Source organism: Channa argus, chromosome 8, assembly GCF_033026475.1.
Source record: "Channa argus isolate prfri chromosome 8, Channa argus male v1.0, whole genome shotgun sequence".
Taxonomy (NCBI): domain Eukaryota; kingdom Metazoa; phylum Chordata; class Actinopteri; order Anabantiformes; family Channidae; genus Channa; species Channa argus.
The window spans coordinates 25,097,876-25,119,063 of NC_090204.1; the positions used below are offsets into that span (position 1 = coordinate 25,097,876).

Sequence of the window (21,188 nt, forward strand, 5' to 3'; positions counted from 1 at the left end):
GAACGCATGAGATTTTCCCTTCTGGAATGACATAACCAAAAAAGTAGAACTTCTTATTCTCTGATCCCTGGACCAGAACTATCATCTAAACATCGTTAGAGCAACGTGTGAGATTTAAAAACACATAAAAACATCAGGGTCTGAAAATGAAATGCGACACTTCATTTTAAAACCTGAACGCAGAACATAGTTTAAAAAACAGGACTGGAGCTTTTAATCTCGGATAATGTGCTGATAGAGAAATCAGCCCGAGCTGCAGGTCCCGTCCTCTCTCACCGCGCAGCGTCTCTGCCTTTTCAGAGAGGAGCGCACCTTCTTTTGGCTCAGTCGCCTCTCCTCCTCCTCCTCCTCCTCCTCTTCCTCCTCCTCCTCCGCGCGTAATGCGGACCCTCTCGCGTCCCGGACTCCGGGCAGACACCCGGCCTGTTGACAAGGACACAGTTTCTTACGCTCGAGGACTGACGGTATCTGTGGATCTATTTGTACTTTAGCGTGCGCACTTTTGAAAGTGAGCAAAGCTTAAACATGTCACTACTGAGTGTTTTCATCACGGGATGCTGGTGCTGGAGCCTGGTTCTGTTCCTGGAGCTGTGGAAAACGGTGAGTCCCGGAGAAGTGATGGGGTGAGTGTGCGGGTTTTACTCAGGATTTACAGCCTTTTCCTCACTGCTGCCTTTGTGCACAGCAGTCAGTGTGCAGTTTGCTGACCACGATCAGAACATATCATTTTGTCTAAGCTGAAGATACTGGAGGAGAAACACTATTCATTTTAACATGTGTTTAGCACTGAGAGCGGTCCAGAGGTCAACATTAAGTTTATGGTGTTCTTTGCCCTTTGGGGTTTATTCAGTCATAAGGGGCAACAAGTGCAGCTGTGCTCCTAGTTTTTTACCGCCACACGTCTCATTCTGCTCACATATCTGCAAGGGCAGTTTCTAATCAATATATGTCCTATTTTTACAGGCATAGCTCATTTACTGTGTCAGTCAGTGGTGGATCCTAAATAAAGCAAACACAAAACGTTTGTGGAATTATGATGGAAATTATCTGATGATGAGAAATTTGTCTGAAGGTGATCGACCACTTTTATCCTGAGTAATAGCTGTGATTTAATATTCCAGACATTCATAACATCAAGCTGACTTTTAACCTTAAGAATCACCATCACATTTGATACACGAGACCTAAATATGAAGGAAAGCGTCCATAAAAGCTCACGCACGTACTGTAGCTCCGATAAATCGATAAAGAGAAAAGATCCGATGGCATCTCCTGTGACTTCATTAGCACTGGACACTCACTGGATTCTGCTGAACCAACACTGGCAAAGAGAAAGCATTAATATTTTCGGTTTTTGTCTGTTCATGTGCCGTTTGAAATTCAAATAATGCAGTTAACTCAGAGTGAATTATATTCTGGGTTTATTCTATTTTTTCCCTATTTCAATTTGGATTTAACGGCACCATGGAGGAATTTCTTCTCCATCTGCTGCACCTGAGGTTTCATCAGTCTGCATCATCTGATGCTGTGTCGTCCTTACCTCCAGACTCTGCTGTAGCACTGATTGGTATTAGGACTGAGATTTCTCCTTTTATCTCTGCTTTTTCATCACAGATGTCTTTCCTGTTGGTGACAGCGGGACTGATGTCTAATGCCATTTACTGACCTATGGGATCGAGTGTGCACACACCACATTTCTTTGTTTCTTTCGCCTGCTCCTCCTTCTTTGCCATCCAGGATGTTGACAGCCCATCAGTTTCAAAAAAAGGTTCACAAAGTCATGAAATAGTAGAATTTGCCAAATGTAGATTTTGTGAAAGAAAACTAACATATATAAGTGGGTGTAAGAACAGCTAAGGAGGACGTGTTGAGCTCCAGTAGAACAGTGTAACTAGACCCATTACAAGTGCAAGTTACTTAAAGCTGCATCAGTAGATTGTTGAGGCCACTAGAGGGCAGTGCAGCAAGCTGTAAACACAACATCCCATCCAGCAGCACACAGCTGCTATTGTTCTCTAGCAGCTTGTTGTTCTAAAAACGACATTTCTGATTCCTGACTTGATACGATTTTGAAGGAAACAACATTTAGTCATTTAGTTGGTTGGAAAGGGTGTTGGACCTGTGTTTGACTCCAGAGTCTTGTGTGTGTGTTTAAGATTAGGCAATTAAAGCATTTTGGTTAAAGTAAAAAAAAAGAAAACAAGTTCTGTGTGTGAAGTGACCGATCCAGTTTTCTTCATGAACCATTTTAACCAGAAGCTCTAACGAGGCAGTCAGACAAACTGGATGTGGGGCTGCAAGACTGGTTCACAAAAGCATGTTGTGTGGAGACATTTTATGAATTTACATAAATTTTCAACATATCCTCACTATGTTCAGAGAAGTTATAACCCAGTCTGTTTCTTAGCCAAATAGAATTGTCATTTCTAGGAAACAGGCTGAATGTGTGTCACTATGTTCAGCAGCTAGTAGCTAACTGTGGACTGTGGATTTGGGGCCTCTAAAGGCAGCTGGCTACCAGCTATGACCGACCATTCTCGTGGTCCTGGACCGCTGGCTACTGCAGAGAAACTGAAGCAAAACTGTGACGCTGTGGTCCATAAAACCAAAACCATGACCTACAGACCGACGTGTGAACTTTGGTCCCTACACTTCAGGAGAAGAGAGAGAGAGAGAGAGAGAGAGAGAGACGCTTCTTTAAGTGGATTAGAACATCAGACGATAGGAAAAATAACTGCATAACTAATTTGATCATTTGATAATTTAATTGGAGTAGCTGCTCCAGCTGATCTGACGCCAAAACCAAGCAGAGTAAAACATGACGCAGCCCTTGATGAATAAAAAATAATCCAAGTAATTCACATAACATTTAAAAATATTTACACACAATCTGCTCCAGTGGAGAATTTCAACCCACAAGCATCTGTGTAGTTTGTCCATCACTGGTGATCTGTGGGCCTGTGGTTTCAACTACAGGAAGAGAGGAGAACTTATTTTAATAAATAATGAAAACACTTGTTAGCTACGTCTACTTCGTAGAACAACGTCGGAGTCAAAGTCGTAACTGGGTATTAAAGCTTTGCTAACACGCGGTCACGTGACTGTGCAGTAAGTTTCCACATGTCTGTAGGTGAATGTGTAGCTTTTTTCCTTCCAAAGACATGTTGCAGTGGCCTGTGATCCAAACATAAAATGTTCTGTACAAAATTATTTTGTGATTTTTTTATCAGGAGAGAGGGTGAAAGAACATGTATGAAAAAGTAATGCATTTAAAAAACCCACGTTAGAGAGACAGAGACACAATCTATAGGACATCTCATGTCCATCACATTATCAACATGAGCACAGGGTTATGACAGCAGCTGTGTGAGAGATCAGATTTAAAACTAGTTGTCACCGCAGACAGTAGGGTTCCTCACTGTGGACTGGGGACGAAGACGAGACTTTGCAACACCTGGTGGCTGAAAAAGACAGACTGCAGGTTGGATTTTTTATTTATGAGCCTGTTTCAGAATTAAAGACACTAGTACCAGCTGGGTGCTGCAGACATGCTGCACAGAAAAACTACGACGCTACGTGTGTGTGGAAAGTATTCACATAGAGCAGAGCTCAATTTTGAGTCTCATGCTTTTGTTTTGTTTTTCATTTTTAATACATTTGCAAAGATTTCAAACCAACTTCTTTCACTTTGTCATTATGGGGTATTTTTGTAGAATTTTGAGGAAAAGAATGAATTTGATCCATTTTGAAATAAGGCTGTAACATAACAAAATGTGGAAATAATACCATCTGGATGCACTGTTAAAAAGATGTGTGAGCAGCATTTTAAGGCTGAACGTCACAGATTACAGCTAACTTACAGTTGTTTTTATGTGATAAAAAGATAAAGAAGGGATGTGATTTTAGATAAATGTAGTAAATACATGTAATTACATTCCTCTACTTATGGGAAAGTGAACACTTTAAAAATGAGCCCCAGTGGCTTTAAAAGCCCACCGGGTTCAAATGTGGTCCTGGCTGCAATGAGATTTCAAGCCTTGACGTCAAAGCAGTCCACTTCCGTCTGTGTCCAGCCTGAGGCAAGTCGTGGGTTTGTCAAATCAGGTAACCAGAGCAGAGATGCCAAAGTGGACTGAATGTCTTTGAGCTCCTGTAAGTGCCTCAGTCCTGGTGCCCGGGTTAAATGGGTTCAATTGATTTTTAGAGCAAACAATGAGAGATGATAACCTGCTTGCCGGAAATTAAACCTTCAGTGTCCTTAAATTCTAATATCTATCACAACTGACCGTGTCGACCATTATGAGCTTGTTGGACACGTATCTGTATTTGTATGGTCTCTTAGAAATGTCAGCACAGAAAAACCACAGGAATGTTTAGCTGCTAATTACTGAGCAGAGGTTCGTCTTAAAAAAAAGTCATAGTGAACACGATTTTCCCATTTCACTCCGACTCGATGTACAGTTTTCTGTAGCGGTGTAGATAAACTGAATAAACTGTCGGTTGGTTCAGAGCATGTCTGATCATTGGGCTCCTTTGTTGTGTGTCCCAGACTCCAGCTGATGATCTGTCTCTTTCTGCATGTTTTTTGTTCAGTTTTTCTTTCTTTTCAGTGCTGCCGCTCACAAGGAGTTCATTTCAGTGCGTTATGTTGGGAAATCGATATCAGTCTGAAAGAAAGTCACCAAGACTTTATTAGAGTCTTGTCTCCTGTGGGACGGTGAGATTTCTATGTTCTTGTGCAAACTCAAAGGGAATAGTGTCTGGTGCTGATGTGCTGTGTGTGCTGTCAGGTCAAAGATCATCTCCTCACATTTAGCAGCATCAGAAAATGACTGCAGGAGAATGAGCTTCAATTTACCTGTGTATCATCATCATCATCATCATCATCACCGACATAAAAATGTCTGTAAAAATGAAAACTGCACCTGGAGGTAACCAATACACACACACACACACAGCCCACCCTAATGACATCATGGAGCTGATGATCATTGATGTTGGCTGAAGGCAACTGCTGCACTGCAATAACAACCCAGTTAAAATAGTGATTGAATTTAAAATGACACTGCTGCCACGTAAACTGTTGCCAGTAGGATGGAGCACTGTAATAATTAAAGTGCGTGCTCCAGTGGCTGCACCTCATCATGACTTACACCAGATTCTCTGCACATTACTAAACTGTAAAATTACCTGTGGCGTTGCTGCCTTGGCCACACGTTGTGCGACTATCTGGCTTGTGTAAAGGAGGCTTGTTCCATAAACTCGTGGGCAGATATGACTGTGCTGTCTTGTGTCACGGTGAGACTGCGCTGCCAGATCCAGCTGCCTGCCCGAGGTTTTCAGCCTCACAGGCTCAGTTGTTGCTGCTGTAGGTATAAACTGTTAATGATGGAGGAGTTTGTGGGCCACCCAGTTTAGAGATATGCCTCATCTCAGTAACTTCTCCTGGTTTCAGCTCATCTATTTAGGTTACGGATTTATCAGAGAACTCATACAGCAGAAAGTGAGACGATTTAACTTGTAGCTGTTGGAAAATGACGAGGGTATTTGACAAGATGAGTCTCTGCTCTGACAGTCATATCCAAACACATTACTCTGTTTTATGTTAGGAACAGATGGGGCTTGGCTGTATAAGGCGGCAGATCCCAACCTGAGAGTCCAACACGGGCTGTTGGACAGACAGCAGCTTTAGAAACCGAGAACCACAACGTTAGTTTTATCACATGCATTAAGTTTGTACTAGTTGGTGAAATCTTGTGTCTTTATTATTAAGTCTCTTAAAATGATTGAAAAAGATGTTTAAAAATGTCAAAAATATGTTTGCAAATAAGACAGGGCCACATGGTTACATAGCCGGCAAATGTGCTATTTGTTTTGAAGACTGCTATAACTGATAGCTGGCATCAAGCACATTTGGTGAACTAGGCCTCCAGGAATCTTAGCTGGACACAGAAAAAGGCATTTGTCTGTCTGTGTATGTCTGTTTGTGTTGGTGCTGAGACAGACCAGGGTGGGCCTCTCAACTTATAACAGCTGGCATAGGCTCCAGCCCCCCATGACCCAAAATAGTATGAGCGGTTACAGATAATGGATGGATGATGATTTGGTTTTTAGGAATAGTAATATGAGTTACTTACTCCACACTGAGTTACTTGTATATCTAAAGTACATCTTTAAATGCTCTCCACTGTTTTTTTAGTTGTGTAAACTAAATTGTAGAGAACAAGAATTGTGCTTTAAGAGCATTTTTAACTACAAATTCAATTGTTTTTTTAAAGTGAGGTTAACTAATCAGAAGTTACAGTGTAGATCACAGGTGGACGGATGGAAATGCTTTTCGGAAGCAGCACATCTGCAGAGCTATCTGACATCTCAAGATGGTCCGGCTCACTCTGTGACGATACTCCATCCATACGGTGTGAACACGCTGTAAAAACTCAAGGAAACCAATCATCAAAGAAAATCATCATTATCCAGATAACTTATTCAGACACAGGCTGCCAGTTCATAGCACGTGGAAGTGGGATAATGGGAAAAAATGCAGGGGTCAGCTTTGGCTCACGGGGTCCCAGTGGTGGAAACAGTCATAAACTGGAAGCAGTATGGCTCTTTAGGATTGGTTCGAACATTCTCTTACCATAGTCAGATTTAAACTTAACATTTCAGACTGAGGACTGAGATGTGAGTTTCATTCACAAACTTGTGTGTTGTCGTGTTGTCTGATGACGTGTCAGCAGCTGCACTGTGATAAAAATAAAGAGGCACTGGTCCAAGCTACTCGATGTTAGACCCCCAAAAACGTCTTTCTAAAGCAAAGGGCTGAGATATTAGAGTAGAGAGTATCACAGCAAGTGATGCTACACTGTCAAGTGTTAGAATACTGGACACAGAGACAGTTTCCACTTCCTGGATACTTAAACTCTTAAATGCAGAGGCAGCTGTGGTGACAAAAACCACTGAAAATACCACTGTAACATCTAAAACCTTTCAGTAAATCACCTGCCATGATAATGATGATGATGATGATGATGATGATGATGATGATGTGGCCAAGAGAATTTGACTTTAGCGTTTAGTTTGTTCTGTACTGTATACGTGTTCAATTCATTTTAAAGCACATTAATCAGATGAAGCCACTGTTATTCTTGTCACATGTGTAACAAAAGGGTTTTTCCCCATGGAGAAGACCTGGGACACCTTTAAAAGGTCTGGGCCAGTCATAAAAGGAGCCACAAATTCATCTCATCTCTGCCACTTAGGAACAAATGTGTTTATATCGGGAGGCTTCTATGAGGTATACGCTCCAGCCTGGACTGTGTTTCCCCCGGTCACTGAGTTCTCTTGGTGGTTGAGGAGCAAAGTCCACCGCTGACACTTGAGACTGGATTAACACTGCTCGAGAACCGTGGGTAAAAAAATGAACTTTAACACTGAGGCCACAAGAGCAACAATAATCAGGGCTGGAGAGAAAGTACATTTACTGTCATACTGCACATTACTACTTTTGAGGTTCATTTCCATTTTGTGCTACTTCACAATTTGCACTCTGTTTTTATTTAGGTTTTACACATCGTCCCATCTTTTGTGGAATTGGGGTTGTACAAAAACACATTTTTACGGACAGCAGATAAGATTTAAAATATTTTATTAGCAAAGACGTGATGACAGATCTCATTGGGCTCATGAATAACTTTACAGTCACAGAGTAAAGTGTCCAATAGCAGAAAGCATCTCCTCTCATGTTAAACCTGCACACTGCAGGGCTGAGACCACGGCCTGCAGGTTCCATCTGTCCAACAGACAGGTGTTTCTCACTTGACAGCATAACAGATCAATTTAGTGACACAAATATCACAAATGCAATGAAGCTGCATGGTGGACATGCTGCTGTCATCTTTATTTTCTATTTTTTAGATGTAATTCTGTGCCTGCTAGGATTATTGTAGGTATTGTAGGGTGTGTGCAGGTTTCTGTCCTCCTCCTCTTCACAATGCTTTAGAGATAGTTAAAGGAAGTCTACTGAGATGTCAGGCCTTTAGGAAGGAGTTAACCTCCCACCTTTTAGCTGTCAGGGCTGCTGAATACTGTGCAATTCCATCACTCGAGGAACAGTTAACATCCTTTAGACATTATGTGGAGAGAGGGATGAGGCAAAGAGACAGTGTGGATGGAAAGAATGAGAAATGGTGGTGTTTGCTCCTCTGACCAATTACAATGCAGTTTGCTGCAACGTTGCACAAAAACTGTCAATACTGTCAATGTTAAATCAAGCTTCTGAAATCAACCTTGATACAGCTTCAGCTCCTGCACCGACGGTGTCTCCTTCTCGGTTTCTCAGGGTGGGATGCACCCATTCTTCCCTCATCACCGTGTGAAATGTAAAATCTTTTTTTGTAGATGTGTACAGACCTTAAGCCCCTTCCCTTCTCTGAGGCCCTGTGTGGATTTGCTGGACTGCTCATTTCGATTATTTACTGGTTTCTTGCATGTGTAGATGTGTTTTTGATGAACATTTGATGAAAAATGAAACAATTAGCTAGATTCTTAAATAAAGGGAATAAATCCCATTCACATGTTGGTGGTGTTGATTAAAATGTTACTGCTGTCATAAATTCCTCACTGACAGTAATGGAGCTCACAAACCTCCCAGACTTCCTTAAGTTTGTTTTTTGTCAGACTCAATTTTTATAGGATCAACTTAAATATGCACAGTCACATTCTGGATTAAAGGAACGAATCCCTGCTCTTCCCGCGGAGGCTTACGAGTCAGTGTGGACTCTCCTCCCTCTTGCTTTGTTTCTCATCACCAAAATGATTCAAGATTCAAGATTCAAACAACTTTATTGCTGCTCTCCACGTGAAAAGTAGCAAAGAAAGAAGAAAACTTCCACCAAACAAAGACAATAAACAAGTACAAACTACTGATCAATAAATAAGAAAAAACCCAGAGAAAAACATAAATGAAATAAACATAATAAAAAAATAAATAAAAAAAACAATACTACTTGTCCATTTTTACCATTCAGTCCCCCTCCTTTTTACAGAAGGGGGATGAGTTGGACAGTTGAACGGCCACTGGGAGAAAGAATCTCCTGTGTTGTTCTGTGGAGAACTTGACTGTGATCAGTCTCTGGCTGAAAATACTCCTCTGTGCAGCCAGCACACAGTGTAGTGGGTGGGAGGGAAAGTCCAGGATTGAGAGGAGTTTGGACGACATTCTCCTCTCAGCCACAACATGCAGAGGGTCCAGATTCTACCTCCTTATCAGTTTGTCCAGTCTGTTACTGTCTGCCACCTTCATATTACTGCCTCAGAAAACCACAGCACAGAAGATGGAGCTGGTACCACAGACTCATATAACATCCACAGCATGGTGCTGCAGATGGTGAAGTCCACCACCAGTTCTTGGTTTTACTGATGTTGAGCTGGAGATGATTGTGCTCACACCAGTTAACAAAACTGCCCACCACTGATAGATAAGCCGTGATATCTCCACCCTGGATACATCCAACAACCACACAGTCATCAGATAACTTCTGAAGATGGCAGGACTGAGTTGTACCTGAAGTCAGAGGTGTACAGGGTGAAGAGAAAGGGAGAAAAACATATCTACAGTGGTCCCATAGTACTTAGTTAAAATCTTTGTTTCATCCGAGCTTTAACACCACAGACTAGTTAGTTTACAGCTGGTGAGCTTGCTGGATCCCTGTTGCTCATGCAAATACTAACTGTGAATAAATGACAACAGATGATGTCTGCTGCTGCAGGTCTGTAGCTTCAGTTTGCGCCTCTCATGTTTAACACAAAGGAAACCAGCTGATAACCAGTTGGTACAGGTCTTCTCAGGTATTTTCACAATCCTCTTCTAACCATCTGGATGAATAAATAACCAATGAGCACTGGACAAGAAGTTCATCTTAGTACTGCAACTTCTGACATTGTCTGCTTAGTTAAAATGAAGTAATGATGTCAGCGCCATCAGCAGGTCACAGTCTGAGGCTCTGAAAACAACATAGTTTTGAAGGACAAATGAATGTGATGATGATGTTAACTGTAATATAAAAGTTGTCCACCTGGACATAGACTCTATGGGTGGGGGGGGATAGTATAAGGGGTCTTTAGGATTCAGGAAAACAACCAGAGTTTGGGTGAGTTTTGTAAAATGACCTTCCAGATTTAGAAAACATCACAATGCAGTAATATTTTTTTAATTGGCATATTTTTCTCTGAACTACCTGAACTGAAGCTGCAGCCACAGCTCCATCACCCTGTCCATTGCAGCTGTTTCAATCATTCTTGATGTGAGGAGTCGAAATGTTTAAGACATTGAGCCTTGCAACATACTGTTCCTGACATTATGGCTGCGTACACAGAACGCTGATGCTGCATTTATCTGTTCTCACACCAATTTGTTGTAAGACTCTGACACCAGCTTTTATCTTCACACATGAACTATATCATTCAAAAAGACTTTGAACATGAGCCACAGGTAAACTACCACACATTGGATTAAGGCTGATTGCTTCCACAGGAACGACAGCAGACACTGATCCTGCAGAGAGAAACTTAATTTGGGAGAACTGAACACATCTTTATGGGCACGTTGTCATATGGAAAAATATCAAAATGTAGAAAGAAAGAAAAAAGCTCAGAATGGTTCAAGTTGGTCTTAACACTGTTTTGAACATGCACAATATGAAAAAGTTTTGCTGCTTCATTCACACTTTGTGTTTATGTCCAAATCTTCACTTATCCAGAGTCAGCTTGTGGTGGCCGCAGGTTCAGTAGAGCTTTCTGGACCTTCATTTCCCCTGGATTGGTTTCAGGCTCCTCTGGCAGAATTCCAAGGATTTTCCAAACCAGATGAGCTAATCTCATGTACTGGGTCTAGAGTGGGGTCCTTCCGGCTGGGCACATTTGGAAGAAGGCGAACGCAGAAGGCGTTCTTAAAGGATTACCAGAACCACCTCAAGTGGCTCTTTTCAACATGAAGCGGCAGCGGCTCTACCCCCCAGCTCCCTTCAGATGTCCGAGCTCTGCTCCCTGTGTCTAAGGCTGAGCCCTGACACCCTTCAGTTGCACTCAGCAGTCAAGTTTCTATTGAGACCAGCTTGAAAAATCCCTTCAATAAAGTGGCTTAATAACAGGCCTAGGATGAGAATCAAATTCTCTGCCTTGAAAGCTGCCTTGTCTCAGTGTTCCCATGATATTTTTAAAAATAATGTTATTTAAAAAATCTAGTAATATAAAATCGTGCTCAAGAACCTACATTAAACCAGTGAAACATCATAACACATCATTGTAGTCACCAATCCATGTGATCCATCCATGCTGCCATGGAGCTGCTGACTCTGAGCTCAGTCTGAGCAGTTAGCGAGGATTGAGGCCGTGCTTGACTGAGGCTGCACAGCAAGCCTTCGTGTGACACGGAACACCATCAAAAATAAGCCCGAGCTGGTTTTCATACATACATTTACTGCCTCAGAATTGAAACACACTACGGTGACGGTTACACCCTCACCGTGTCCTGTCGGTGCCTGAAGCCAAAGATCAATAAACACACATGTGAAATGGACATTTTCCTCATTGTACCAACAGAACGTGTTCAACAGACGTGTGTTCATCTTTCTCCTGTTCTTCAGACAGAGGCCATGCACCCAGACTGTGCCCTGGTGGTTCAGCACATGAAAGCTCAGGAGGAATGCAACCGGATCCTCAAAGAGGAGGAGAACAACCACTCCAGGACAGGTCTGTGTCCTCTCTTCTTACACTGAACGCAGCCATTCCCCCCTTAATGACATAGACAGTAGTTTTTACAGCACTGCACAACTGCACATGTGTAGTTTACAGAAGACGTTACAGGTCAAAAGAGGCTGAGGAGTCACTTTTCCATCATCTAAATTCTAGGAATTTTTAGAAAGCTCTGAGCTCCTGCTTGCTTTCGACAGTGAAGCGAGTTCTGTTAAAAATGTTCAGTGTTTGGTCAAAGCAGCAACGTTTTCTGTTGAAATAGTTGAAACTCAAAGCAGGCAGGAAAGTTCAAAAGTCAACTTAGATTTATTGACAAAAAAGGTCAGTACATGGAGACAGAGGTTCAAACCTGGTCTAAAAACCTGTGGATGCTTTTGGCTTATTTGTATTGTTTACTGGGTCAGGCCATAGCTCCTCCCAGGGGAGTTTCAACTTTTTCTGTCATTTCAATAATCAAACATTTGACACTGTTATTTCCAAATTAATATTATTACAATAATTCAGGTTTTCATATTCTGGCATAGCCCAACCTTACCCTGTGCACAGTGGGCTAAATTTCATCTCATAGTTTTACAGTTGGCATGTAGGGAGCTAAATTTCTACCCCAGGCACTAAGTCTTACAGTGTGGAGAAGAAACAGCTCAGGCAACGGCACTTATACTTTCAGATAAGTCTACGAAAAAAGTCTACAAAAGTGAATAATACAGTTTATGCTAACAAACAAAAATAATCCATGTTGTCCATTTTTCACAATCAAAATGCATCCTGTGGACAACTCTGTCTCCTAAAATTATGTTCCTAACTCAACCGCAAACGCAATTAGGTTTTTAGCGAACACTGTGATGCAACCTATTTTTGCTCTTGTTGGGGTAAAGGGAGCTGTGTAGGGGTGGTTAGGGTGGATGGAGGTTGTAGAAAGTAGAGGACTATCAAGCCAAAGACCTGAGTTTGGTTCCTGAGTGTTGTGTCTGGTTCAGTCAAGAAAACCACTGATGTCAGGGTGGGTGGGTTCGAAAATGATAAAACATTTTGTATAAAATGACTGTTAGATTTTCCTTAATTAACACCAGCCCTATTTCCTCTGACCATAACCAGCTCCTGTACCTGCCAAACCACAACCATAAAATGCTTTAATACAGCTGTAGTCACACAGATTGAACACTGTACTGCACAATCACATATTACAGCAGAAAACAAAACGTCATATTTGTAACTGCGTGGTGTCTCTAGGGGTCCTGTGTCAGAGCCATGGGGGCCACCATTTTGTCCCCTTTTTGAATCCATTCCTCAGACTACAGGTTAGAGCACCCTGCCGATGAAAACCTGCTGCCTTGCTTTATGTTTGCTGCTTGTTAATCTGAAGCACAGCCAGCATGTTTGCTTCCTGTTATCACATTGCCGCCCTTGACTAATCTAATCAGGTGAGTCCGGATTAAAGGGACCCACTGGTCGACCTCTTTCATCTTTGCAGCTCGGGTAGAATAAGCCAGCTGATTCAGAGGAGATCCATCCATTACCTTCGCCTTAAATGAGTCATAAAACACATCCGCTTCATTTTCCATCTTATGTCTGAGAGCATGTCACACCTGAAATATGAGTTGTCCTTGTTTCGAGTTCTACAGCGGGTCATTCTTGGTCGGTAAACTCTGCTCGCCTGTGGGACTGGCTGTGTTCGCCACAGCTGGCGTTGCTCAGAATGAACTGTTTTCAGACTCTTATCATAGTTGTTACGTTGCAGCCTGATACTACAATAGATTAAATTCAATGTTACCTCACTAATCTACACTCAGTACCATAATTACAAAGTGAAAACACAACTTTAGAAATGATAGTGAATGTCTTAAAAATAAAAATACGAAAATATCACATGTACACGAGTATTCAGACCCTTCACTCAGTACTTTGTTGAAGCACCTTTGACAGCAATTACAGCCTGATTCAACCTGAACTGAATCATTTTCAGGCCTTTCAGAGATGTTCAATAGGGTTCAAGGCAGGGCTGGCTGGTCTACTCCAGGAAAGAGTTGTCCCTAAACTACTCCCATGTTGTCTTGGCTTTGTACTCAGGCTTGTTGTCATGTTGGAAGGTGAACCTTTGGCACCGTCGGAGGCCCGAGTGCTCGTTTTCATAGTACAGAGTATATCTCTGTAATTAACTCCATTTAGCTTCCCCTCATCCCTGACTAGTCTCCCAGTTCCTGCTGCTGAAAAAAAGCACACCTTTGGGTTTTGGTAATGATTGACACAAACACAAGCAGCCATAATGAGTTTCCTTGCTCAGAGCAGAGCCACTGCTCCTTCACCTCAAACAAAATGCAGGAAAAATTGAAGAAATGTATAATTTCTGTTTGTTTTACTTGTTAATTTGAGTTGTTAATCGCTCCTCAATATTTATTCACTAAAAGTGTGTTCACATGATTAAAGTAAAAAAAGCATTGTATTCCTAGAATGAAACTTAAACACGGCAAGTGAGAAATAAATAAAATCAGCCTGCTGAAAACTGTGAGAAAACCGAGCAGATCAGCCAGAGGGGTCTGATCACATGCAGACTGTCAAGTAAACAAGGGCTTGGAGCAAAACCCTCATGAATATTCAGTCATGTTTCAGCTCAGATGTCCTGAGGAGACACATTAGGGTCATGGGGGTCAGGTCCTATGTTCCTAACTGAAGTGGGGGTAGTACACGTGGGTCTGCATACTGTAAGTTATATTTCTACTACATTTTAATACATGTCACAAGTTAATTTTCTACATTTGAATGCATTAGTTTTTTATTCAGCCTGAAGAAATATCACAAAAAACCACGGTGTTTGGGTTTTTCAACTTTATTTGTCGACACAACTTTACTCACAAGTTGATCCAAAGCACTAACAGCAGCTCGCCTCATTTTTAGTCAGCCAGACTCATGTCACACCACTGTTCAGATCTCTACACTGGCTTCCTGTAGCTGCTCACATCAGGTTCAAAGCTCTGTCTCTTGCTCACAGGGTGGTTAACTCAGCAGCTCCTGCTGACCTCAACTCCCTCATTCAAGTCTACAATCCTTCCTGCCCGCTGCGATCTGCCAACGACCGACGTCTGGTGGTCCCAGCACCGCACAGTAGCAGTAACTTTTTAGCGCAATGATCCCAGGATGGTAGAACGAGCTACCAAACTCTGCAAGCTCAGCAAACTCACTCATAATTAAAAAACTGCTGAAAACACAACTCTTCCTATGCACTTAAATCTATATTTAAAAAAACTGAAAAAACTACCTTTCTGCTGAAATGTGGACACTTTTCTGATAGGACTTTGCTTTGATGTTTTCTCCTTGACTTAGATTTTTGCTGCCTTGTACCTCACATGTAAGTCGCTTTGGATAAAAGCGTCGGCTAAATGACTACATGTAAATGTCAATGCTCTCTCCCTCCGATTGACTGATCATCAAGATTAATCATCAGTTAATGATCACTAATGTTAATAAACGTGTAGAGGATGCCTGCTGTCGGGAAAGCTTCTTTAGACTCGAGCCAGTACGTTCATTCATTCTGCCAGTCCGTGAAGGTGATTTTGACCTATATCTCTAATGAACAACATGTCCGGCAGGTGTGACGTCATTTTCATTTTCCTTCAGTCACCGTATCTTATCACAGTTTCTGTTGAGTACACAAAGCAGTTTGCTGTGTTATGAGCCACAGTCCGACAAGTTGCAAAAGTCAGGAGGCTCCCGACCGGGTGAATTGCCGCCAAATGGTAAATGGTAAATGATCTGCACTTATATAGCGCTTTTCTACCTATTGGCACTCAAAGCGCTTTACACTGCTTCTTATTTACCCATTCACACACACACACACTCACACACACTGGGAGTGGGTTTTTAAGACCCCCCCAACTGTCTAATATTTGTTTATTACTATTTGGAGCTAAAATTGTAGGCGAGTAACATATTGGACATTTCTGACAGTGAACAAACACTTTCTTAACACACTATCGGCCTCTGAATATACAGCTTAATATATCCAAAAGGTTTATAAATTAGAGTTTAAAACCTTCAAAATCATTTGCCGAAGGCACCACCCATCTTTGAAGATGTGCCCCATTCTGGCCATGGAGAAAATAGGGTGTTTTTTTTGCACACAAACCTATTTCGTGTCATTCCTGGATTGTCTGTGTTCTTACCTTAAGAACATCCAGCGGCAGGCAGCAACTGATGTATCAGTGTTGAAATGCCTGCATCACATTTGTTCCTTCATAACTATAGGCTGCTCACAGCTTTGAACACAATGCTTGTTGTCCTGCATCCTTACTCTGATCCAGCTGACGTGGGGCAGCAGCTGCGTTCAGCATTAGCTGTTATCAGTGTAGTGTACATGTAGCTGTGGATTCTGCTTTAGTACAAACATAAAGAAAGTTATCAGGCTCTGGAAAATGTAATCTAAAGTTTTTTAATGTCATTTGCTTTCGTTTATATTCGACACGTGGTCAAATATAAGCAGTGTTGCTGAACATTATGTTCTTTCTGGAACACGGTTGTGCACTGAAATCACCCCTTCAAGTACAACAATAAGAAATGTGTGCAGGTGGATTAACTTGGATTTCCTTGTTGCACCTGCCACGCTCTGCATAGAATAAAGACATTGCCATAAACACGTTGAATCAGTAACAATCTGTCTCCAGCATCCAAATGGAGAAAAGCAGAAACAATGTGAATGTCCACTTTTACCAAGCTACACTTCTACATTTTTCCATGTAATTCATCTACATTCATTAGGAGCAGTCGTTTTCAGACTGACGGAGCGACCAGCAGACGAGTAGGATCGAGGCAGAAGGAAAAGGCTTTGCTGACTTGTTGCCCTTTTTTTTCCGGGGTAATCAGTGGTTGTAGGGAGGGCAGATGCTCTTCGTCTACTTCAGGTTAATTAGCTTCACACCTCTACCCCCAGGCAACACCTCGAGAGGAGAAACGTGGGACGTCGGTGACAGAGAGGAAATGAGGAAATAAAGCAGGAGTAAATTGAGAGAGGGGGTTAACTGGCTTGTTCATTTTCAGAGAATACTTGTGAGCCACGTGAGCGTGAACGTGCACGTGCACGTGCGTGATTCCACATGGTGTTCACATTCCACCGATGACATTTCCACAGATCATTACACACAGTGACTGTCCTGCCCTTTATGCAGACTAAATACCACAGGTGAAAAGTAAGACTTTAGTGCGGAAATGACAGAAGTACAAACATTAAATTCATCATCAACAATATTACCATTGGTTTCATTGTTTCTCCAATGCAACTTTATTTATAAAGCACCTTAAAAAGTGAGGACAAATGGAACAGATAAAAAAGATATAAGACATTTAAAGGAGCAGACACACAAATAACTAATAATGATAAAACAATTCAAAAAACAGTGAAAGCCGACTTCTCAAACTGAGTTAAACACCGAAGGAAAATATTGTGTCAGTGCTTAAACACTATTCACATTGGCTCCATAGAATTTCCTACTACTGGAAAAGGTTGGGATTTACTGTGTATGTTGTGAAGCCCAGCAGTGTGGCGATGAACACATCATCGCAGCAGGAAGCTCTGTTCATCCGAGTCGGCTCTATATGGTGGGAACATGAACACGTGTGCATCCTTGAACACGTCTGGAAAAATGTACGTGTGCATCGGTGTCTGTTTATATGTGAGCATGATGACAAGGAACAGTTTATAACGGGTTGTCACACAGACCACTGATCCTCACAGGACAGGAGAGGCTTTTTTCAGGCTTTATTTAAAGCAGTTAAAAACAGAACTTTGGGAAACATCCTGTATCATCCTGTCAGAGTCAGTCACATGCGCTAATTAGCTTCTAATCAGGAACTTGCTGCAGAGCTCTGATTCAAACAAAAGCACCAGAGTGGTTGATGCCATCTGCAGCTCAGTGTCCAAACAACTGTCCTGATGTGGGAAGAAATGTACAGAAGGACAGTTCAAAGTCACATTGACCCAGCGAGTTGTTTGCCTCGTCACAGCTTTGGCAGGAGAAGCTCCAGCCGCAGCCAAAAGCTGTGTTTTATTATGAATGAGTGGCTGCTGCTTTAATTAAGAGCTTTGATGTACGAGGCATCGTGGTGGCGGAGAGAGACGAGCGACTTCTCATTACCGCCCCCACCTCCTCCCCCGTCCCCGTCACACCTCTCTGGTTTGGAGTGACGGACACTGTTGGGAGAACTTGACAGCCACGTGAGGGAAACAGCAGAAACCAACGCGTGGGCAAAGAAAGGGGCTGAGGATGTCACCGAATCAAACGCCTCTTCAGTTTCCCACACTGGGGGGGGGGACCCTGTGAAAAACCATGACCGAGGTTCTGTGCTAATTATTCTGAATCTGGAGAATCCGGAATGCAACCACAAGGGGGCACAAGCCAGTGTCTTCCTGTGCCAGTCCTAAGCCTGGATGAATGCAGAGGGTTGTGTCAGGAAGGGCATCCGACATAAAACACATGTCAAATTAATCATGGGAATCGTGACTTCCACACCAAATCTGACTTTCATACCGGATCCTTCAGGGCCCAGGTTAACAACAACCACCACTGACTGCTGACCTACAGGGTGCCAGTGGAACTTGGGCTTAGTAGCCCTGTTGGTTGAAGGCAGAGAGAGAGGAGCAAAGCCAACAGTGTAGGATTGACAGCAGGGACTTTGAATGTTGGCTGTCATGATCTGGCCGTCACATTCACTTCCTGCCATGGACTTTTATTTTGTACCTCTTTCCTCCACTTCCTTTTCCCAGTTTGTTTCTCAACCTTCACCAGTCATCACTGTTCACAATTGTTTTCACATGTTCCCCTGCCTTTTTAAACCCAGCTCTCCCCTTGGTTCTCTGTCATTGTCTTAGTTTCATCTTCCGGTTTACCTGACTCATGGTTCTTGGACTCCTGCCCCTGTTCTTGTGGACTCTTCTTGTGGTTTTCTGTTCCTTGGTGTGAGGTTTGATTTTTGGTTCTCTTTCTGTGTCTTAGTCCTTCTCTGTGTGTTCACCTTTTCGATTGTGGGCATCAATGGTTTTCTAGTGTGTGTTGGTTTAGTTAATTTTTAACATGAATGTTCAGCTTTTCCAGTGTGTTGTTATTTCCTGGAATTGCTGTTTTAGTGACAACACTCCTTCCCTCCTTGGTTTTATTTGCCTCATCCTGGTTGGTTTAATGTTTAATTCTCCTATTGAGATTCTTAGTATCTACTCCCCCTGGTTATGTTTAGGTTTCTGTGTCTTGTCTTATGACTTATGTTTGTTAGTTTCATTGTCCCTAGTTTTTGGTTACCAGCTGATTAATTCATGTTTGTCTTCCATTCCGCCTTCTAGTTTGTCTATTCAGCCCTCGTTAAATGTCTTAGTGCCTGAGTCTGAGTTAACTCCAACTCCTTGTTTCTAGTTTTTGTAGTCATCCTTCTGAAATTGTGTCAGCTTTGTCCTCCTTTTTATAGGAGTTTGTGAGGAACGTTCTAGAGGTGAAAAGAGTATCAGATAGGTTGATGAGTCTGAAGTTGGAAATTAAAAAAGAGTTCAATGTTGTGAATGGTTATGACCCACAGGTAGGATGTGAGTTAGAAGAGAAAGATAAATTCTGGAGTGAGTTAGATGAAGTGATGCAGAGCATCCCCAGAGGTGAGAGAGTGGTCATTGGTGCAGAATTCAATGGGCATGTAGGTGAAGGGAACAGAGGTGATGAGACTGTGATGGGCAGGTTTGGTGTTCAGGACAGGAACACAGAAGGACAGATGGTGGTTGACTTTGCAAAGAGGATGGAAATGGCTGAAGTGAACACTTTCTTCCAGAAGAGGCAGGAACATAGGGTGACGTATAAGAAGCACTCAGGTGGACGACATCTTGTGTAGACGCTGTAATCTGAAAGAAATCAGTGACTGTAAAGTGTTGGTAGGGGAGAGTGTAGCCAGACAACACAGGATGGTGGTGTGTAAAATGATGCTGTTGGTGAGGAAGATGAAGAGGACAAAGGCAGAGCACACAGAGGCTCTGGGTGTCAGGAGCTAATGTGAGCCGGGACACAGAGGGTACTATCAGAAATGAGAGTTGTGAGTTTTCTATAATTCTATAAAGTTCCTTGAGATGATTTCAGTTTGACTTGGTGTTATATAAATCAAGTTAATTTAATTTGAAAAAGTTTTATTTCCTGTGCTGTAACTTAACTTATTGTTTACAGACCCAGCAGAAAAGGATTCCGGGCATTTTTCTTTCCTTCTGTTTCAAGAAAATCCTGGAAAGCTGCAGACTGTCAGTGTGTGTGGTGGGAGTCCTCGCTCAGCACCTTTGTTGCACGTCACACCTTCTCTCTTCACACTTGTTATCAGTCTCCAGAAGGTCGACTGTGTGTTTACATTAGACCACATTCTTTCACGTGTCTATGTAACATTTCTCTTCCTTAGCCTAATGGATAGAAAGGGGGGACATGGGGAAAATTCTAATTCATACACTCAGACATATGTCCTGCATACATGACGTCCTCTAGAACTACTCAACGTCACTATTTTTAATGTGGAATAATCAGTCAGGACTAATGTTGTCCTCCTGTCTCAGGTTGTCCAACAGTCTGGGACGATATCCGCTGCTGGCATCGGGCTGAGGTGGGACGGGTGGTCAACGTGTCGTGTGCCAATGTCTCCCAGCTGTTTGCTAATAACCAAGGTAAAATCCCTTCGGCTCCACATGTGGGGGTTCGTGCTACAGTCCGCTTCACCTTTACTTTTAGTATTAGTCTGATGTCTATAACTGGAACCAGTGTTACTTAAGCCTGGATGGCAGTGCCAAGACGGCCCTGAACACACAAGAGAAAACATTATGCACCATTTCTTAGGCCATTACTGCACTTTCTGGGTTACTCTATGTTTAGCTCACATCAGGCCTGTGTCAGAGCAGAGAAATGATTCATAACGCTACTAAAAGTGGGGCAGATCTTTTGTTTTATTCCTTCAGTTGATGCGCTGACCTGAGGCCACATTGGCTTATTTTTTGTACAAAAAACAGACAGATTGTAGTTTTCCATCATAATGAACTGTTGCTCTGTTCATCTGTCTCTCAGTTCACAGACAAAGTGACCAGGTTATATTTAGACATCTCACAGGACCAGTGTTATGCTTTCTCTAAGTGCTTTATGTAGACAGGACGTGTCTCTACATGGATCACATGGACTTGTCTCCCGTGTCTGAGCTTGGCTGCAGTCGGTCTGTCCCAACTGTTTACAGGACCCCCACCTCCTCCAGGCCCCGTCTCATCCAGATGGCTGATCTAAAGAAAACAAACTAGCCCTGAAGGTCTGAAGCTCTCATGTGCTGTAGTGTTTAATGGCAGACAAATACAGATGCAATCGAGCTCGGAGACAAATGAGGACAGTCAAAATCTGCAGGTTGTCACAAACAAACCCAGTAAAAAAGGAGGCAGTAACAGAAAGTCATCGAAGCCG

General features: G+C 42.4%; 1 protein-coding gene across 2 annotated transcripts in view; it reads left to right on the top strand.

Moving 5' to 3' along the window:
- Window positions 1-347: 347 nt before the first annotated feature.
- The window catches only part of ghrhrb (growth hormone releasing hormone receptor b), a 32,112-nt gene continuing 11,271 nt past the window's right edge, over window positions 348-21,188 (top strand). Inside the window, exons 1-5 of one of the 2 annotated variants that reach the window (XM_067513213.1) lie at window positions 348-600; window positions 11,643-11,748; window positions 18,608-18,694; window positions 19,932-20,015; window positions 20,306-20,413. In XM_067513213.1, coding sequence (XP_067369314.1) covers window positions 526-600; window positions 11,643-11,748; window positions 18,608-18,694; window positions 19,932-20,015; window positions 20,306-20,413 — 460 coding nt within the window. In that variant the 5' untranslated portion in view covers window positions 348-525. The remainder of the gene's footprint in view (window positions 601-11,642; window positions 11,749-18,607; window positions 18,695-19,931; window positions 20,016-20,305; window positions 20,414-21,188) is intronic. The other variant, XM_067513214.1, reaches the window with a different exon arrangement.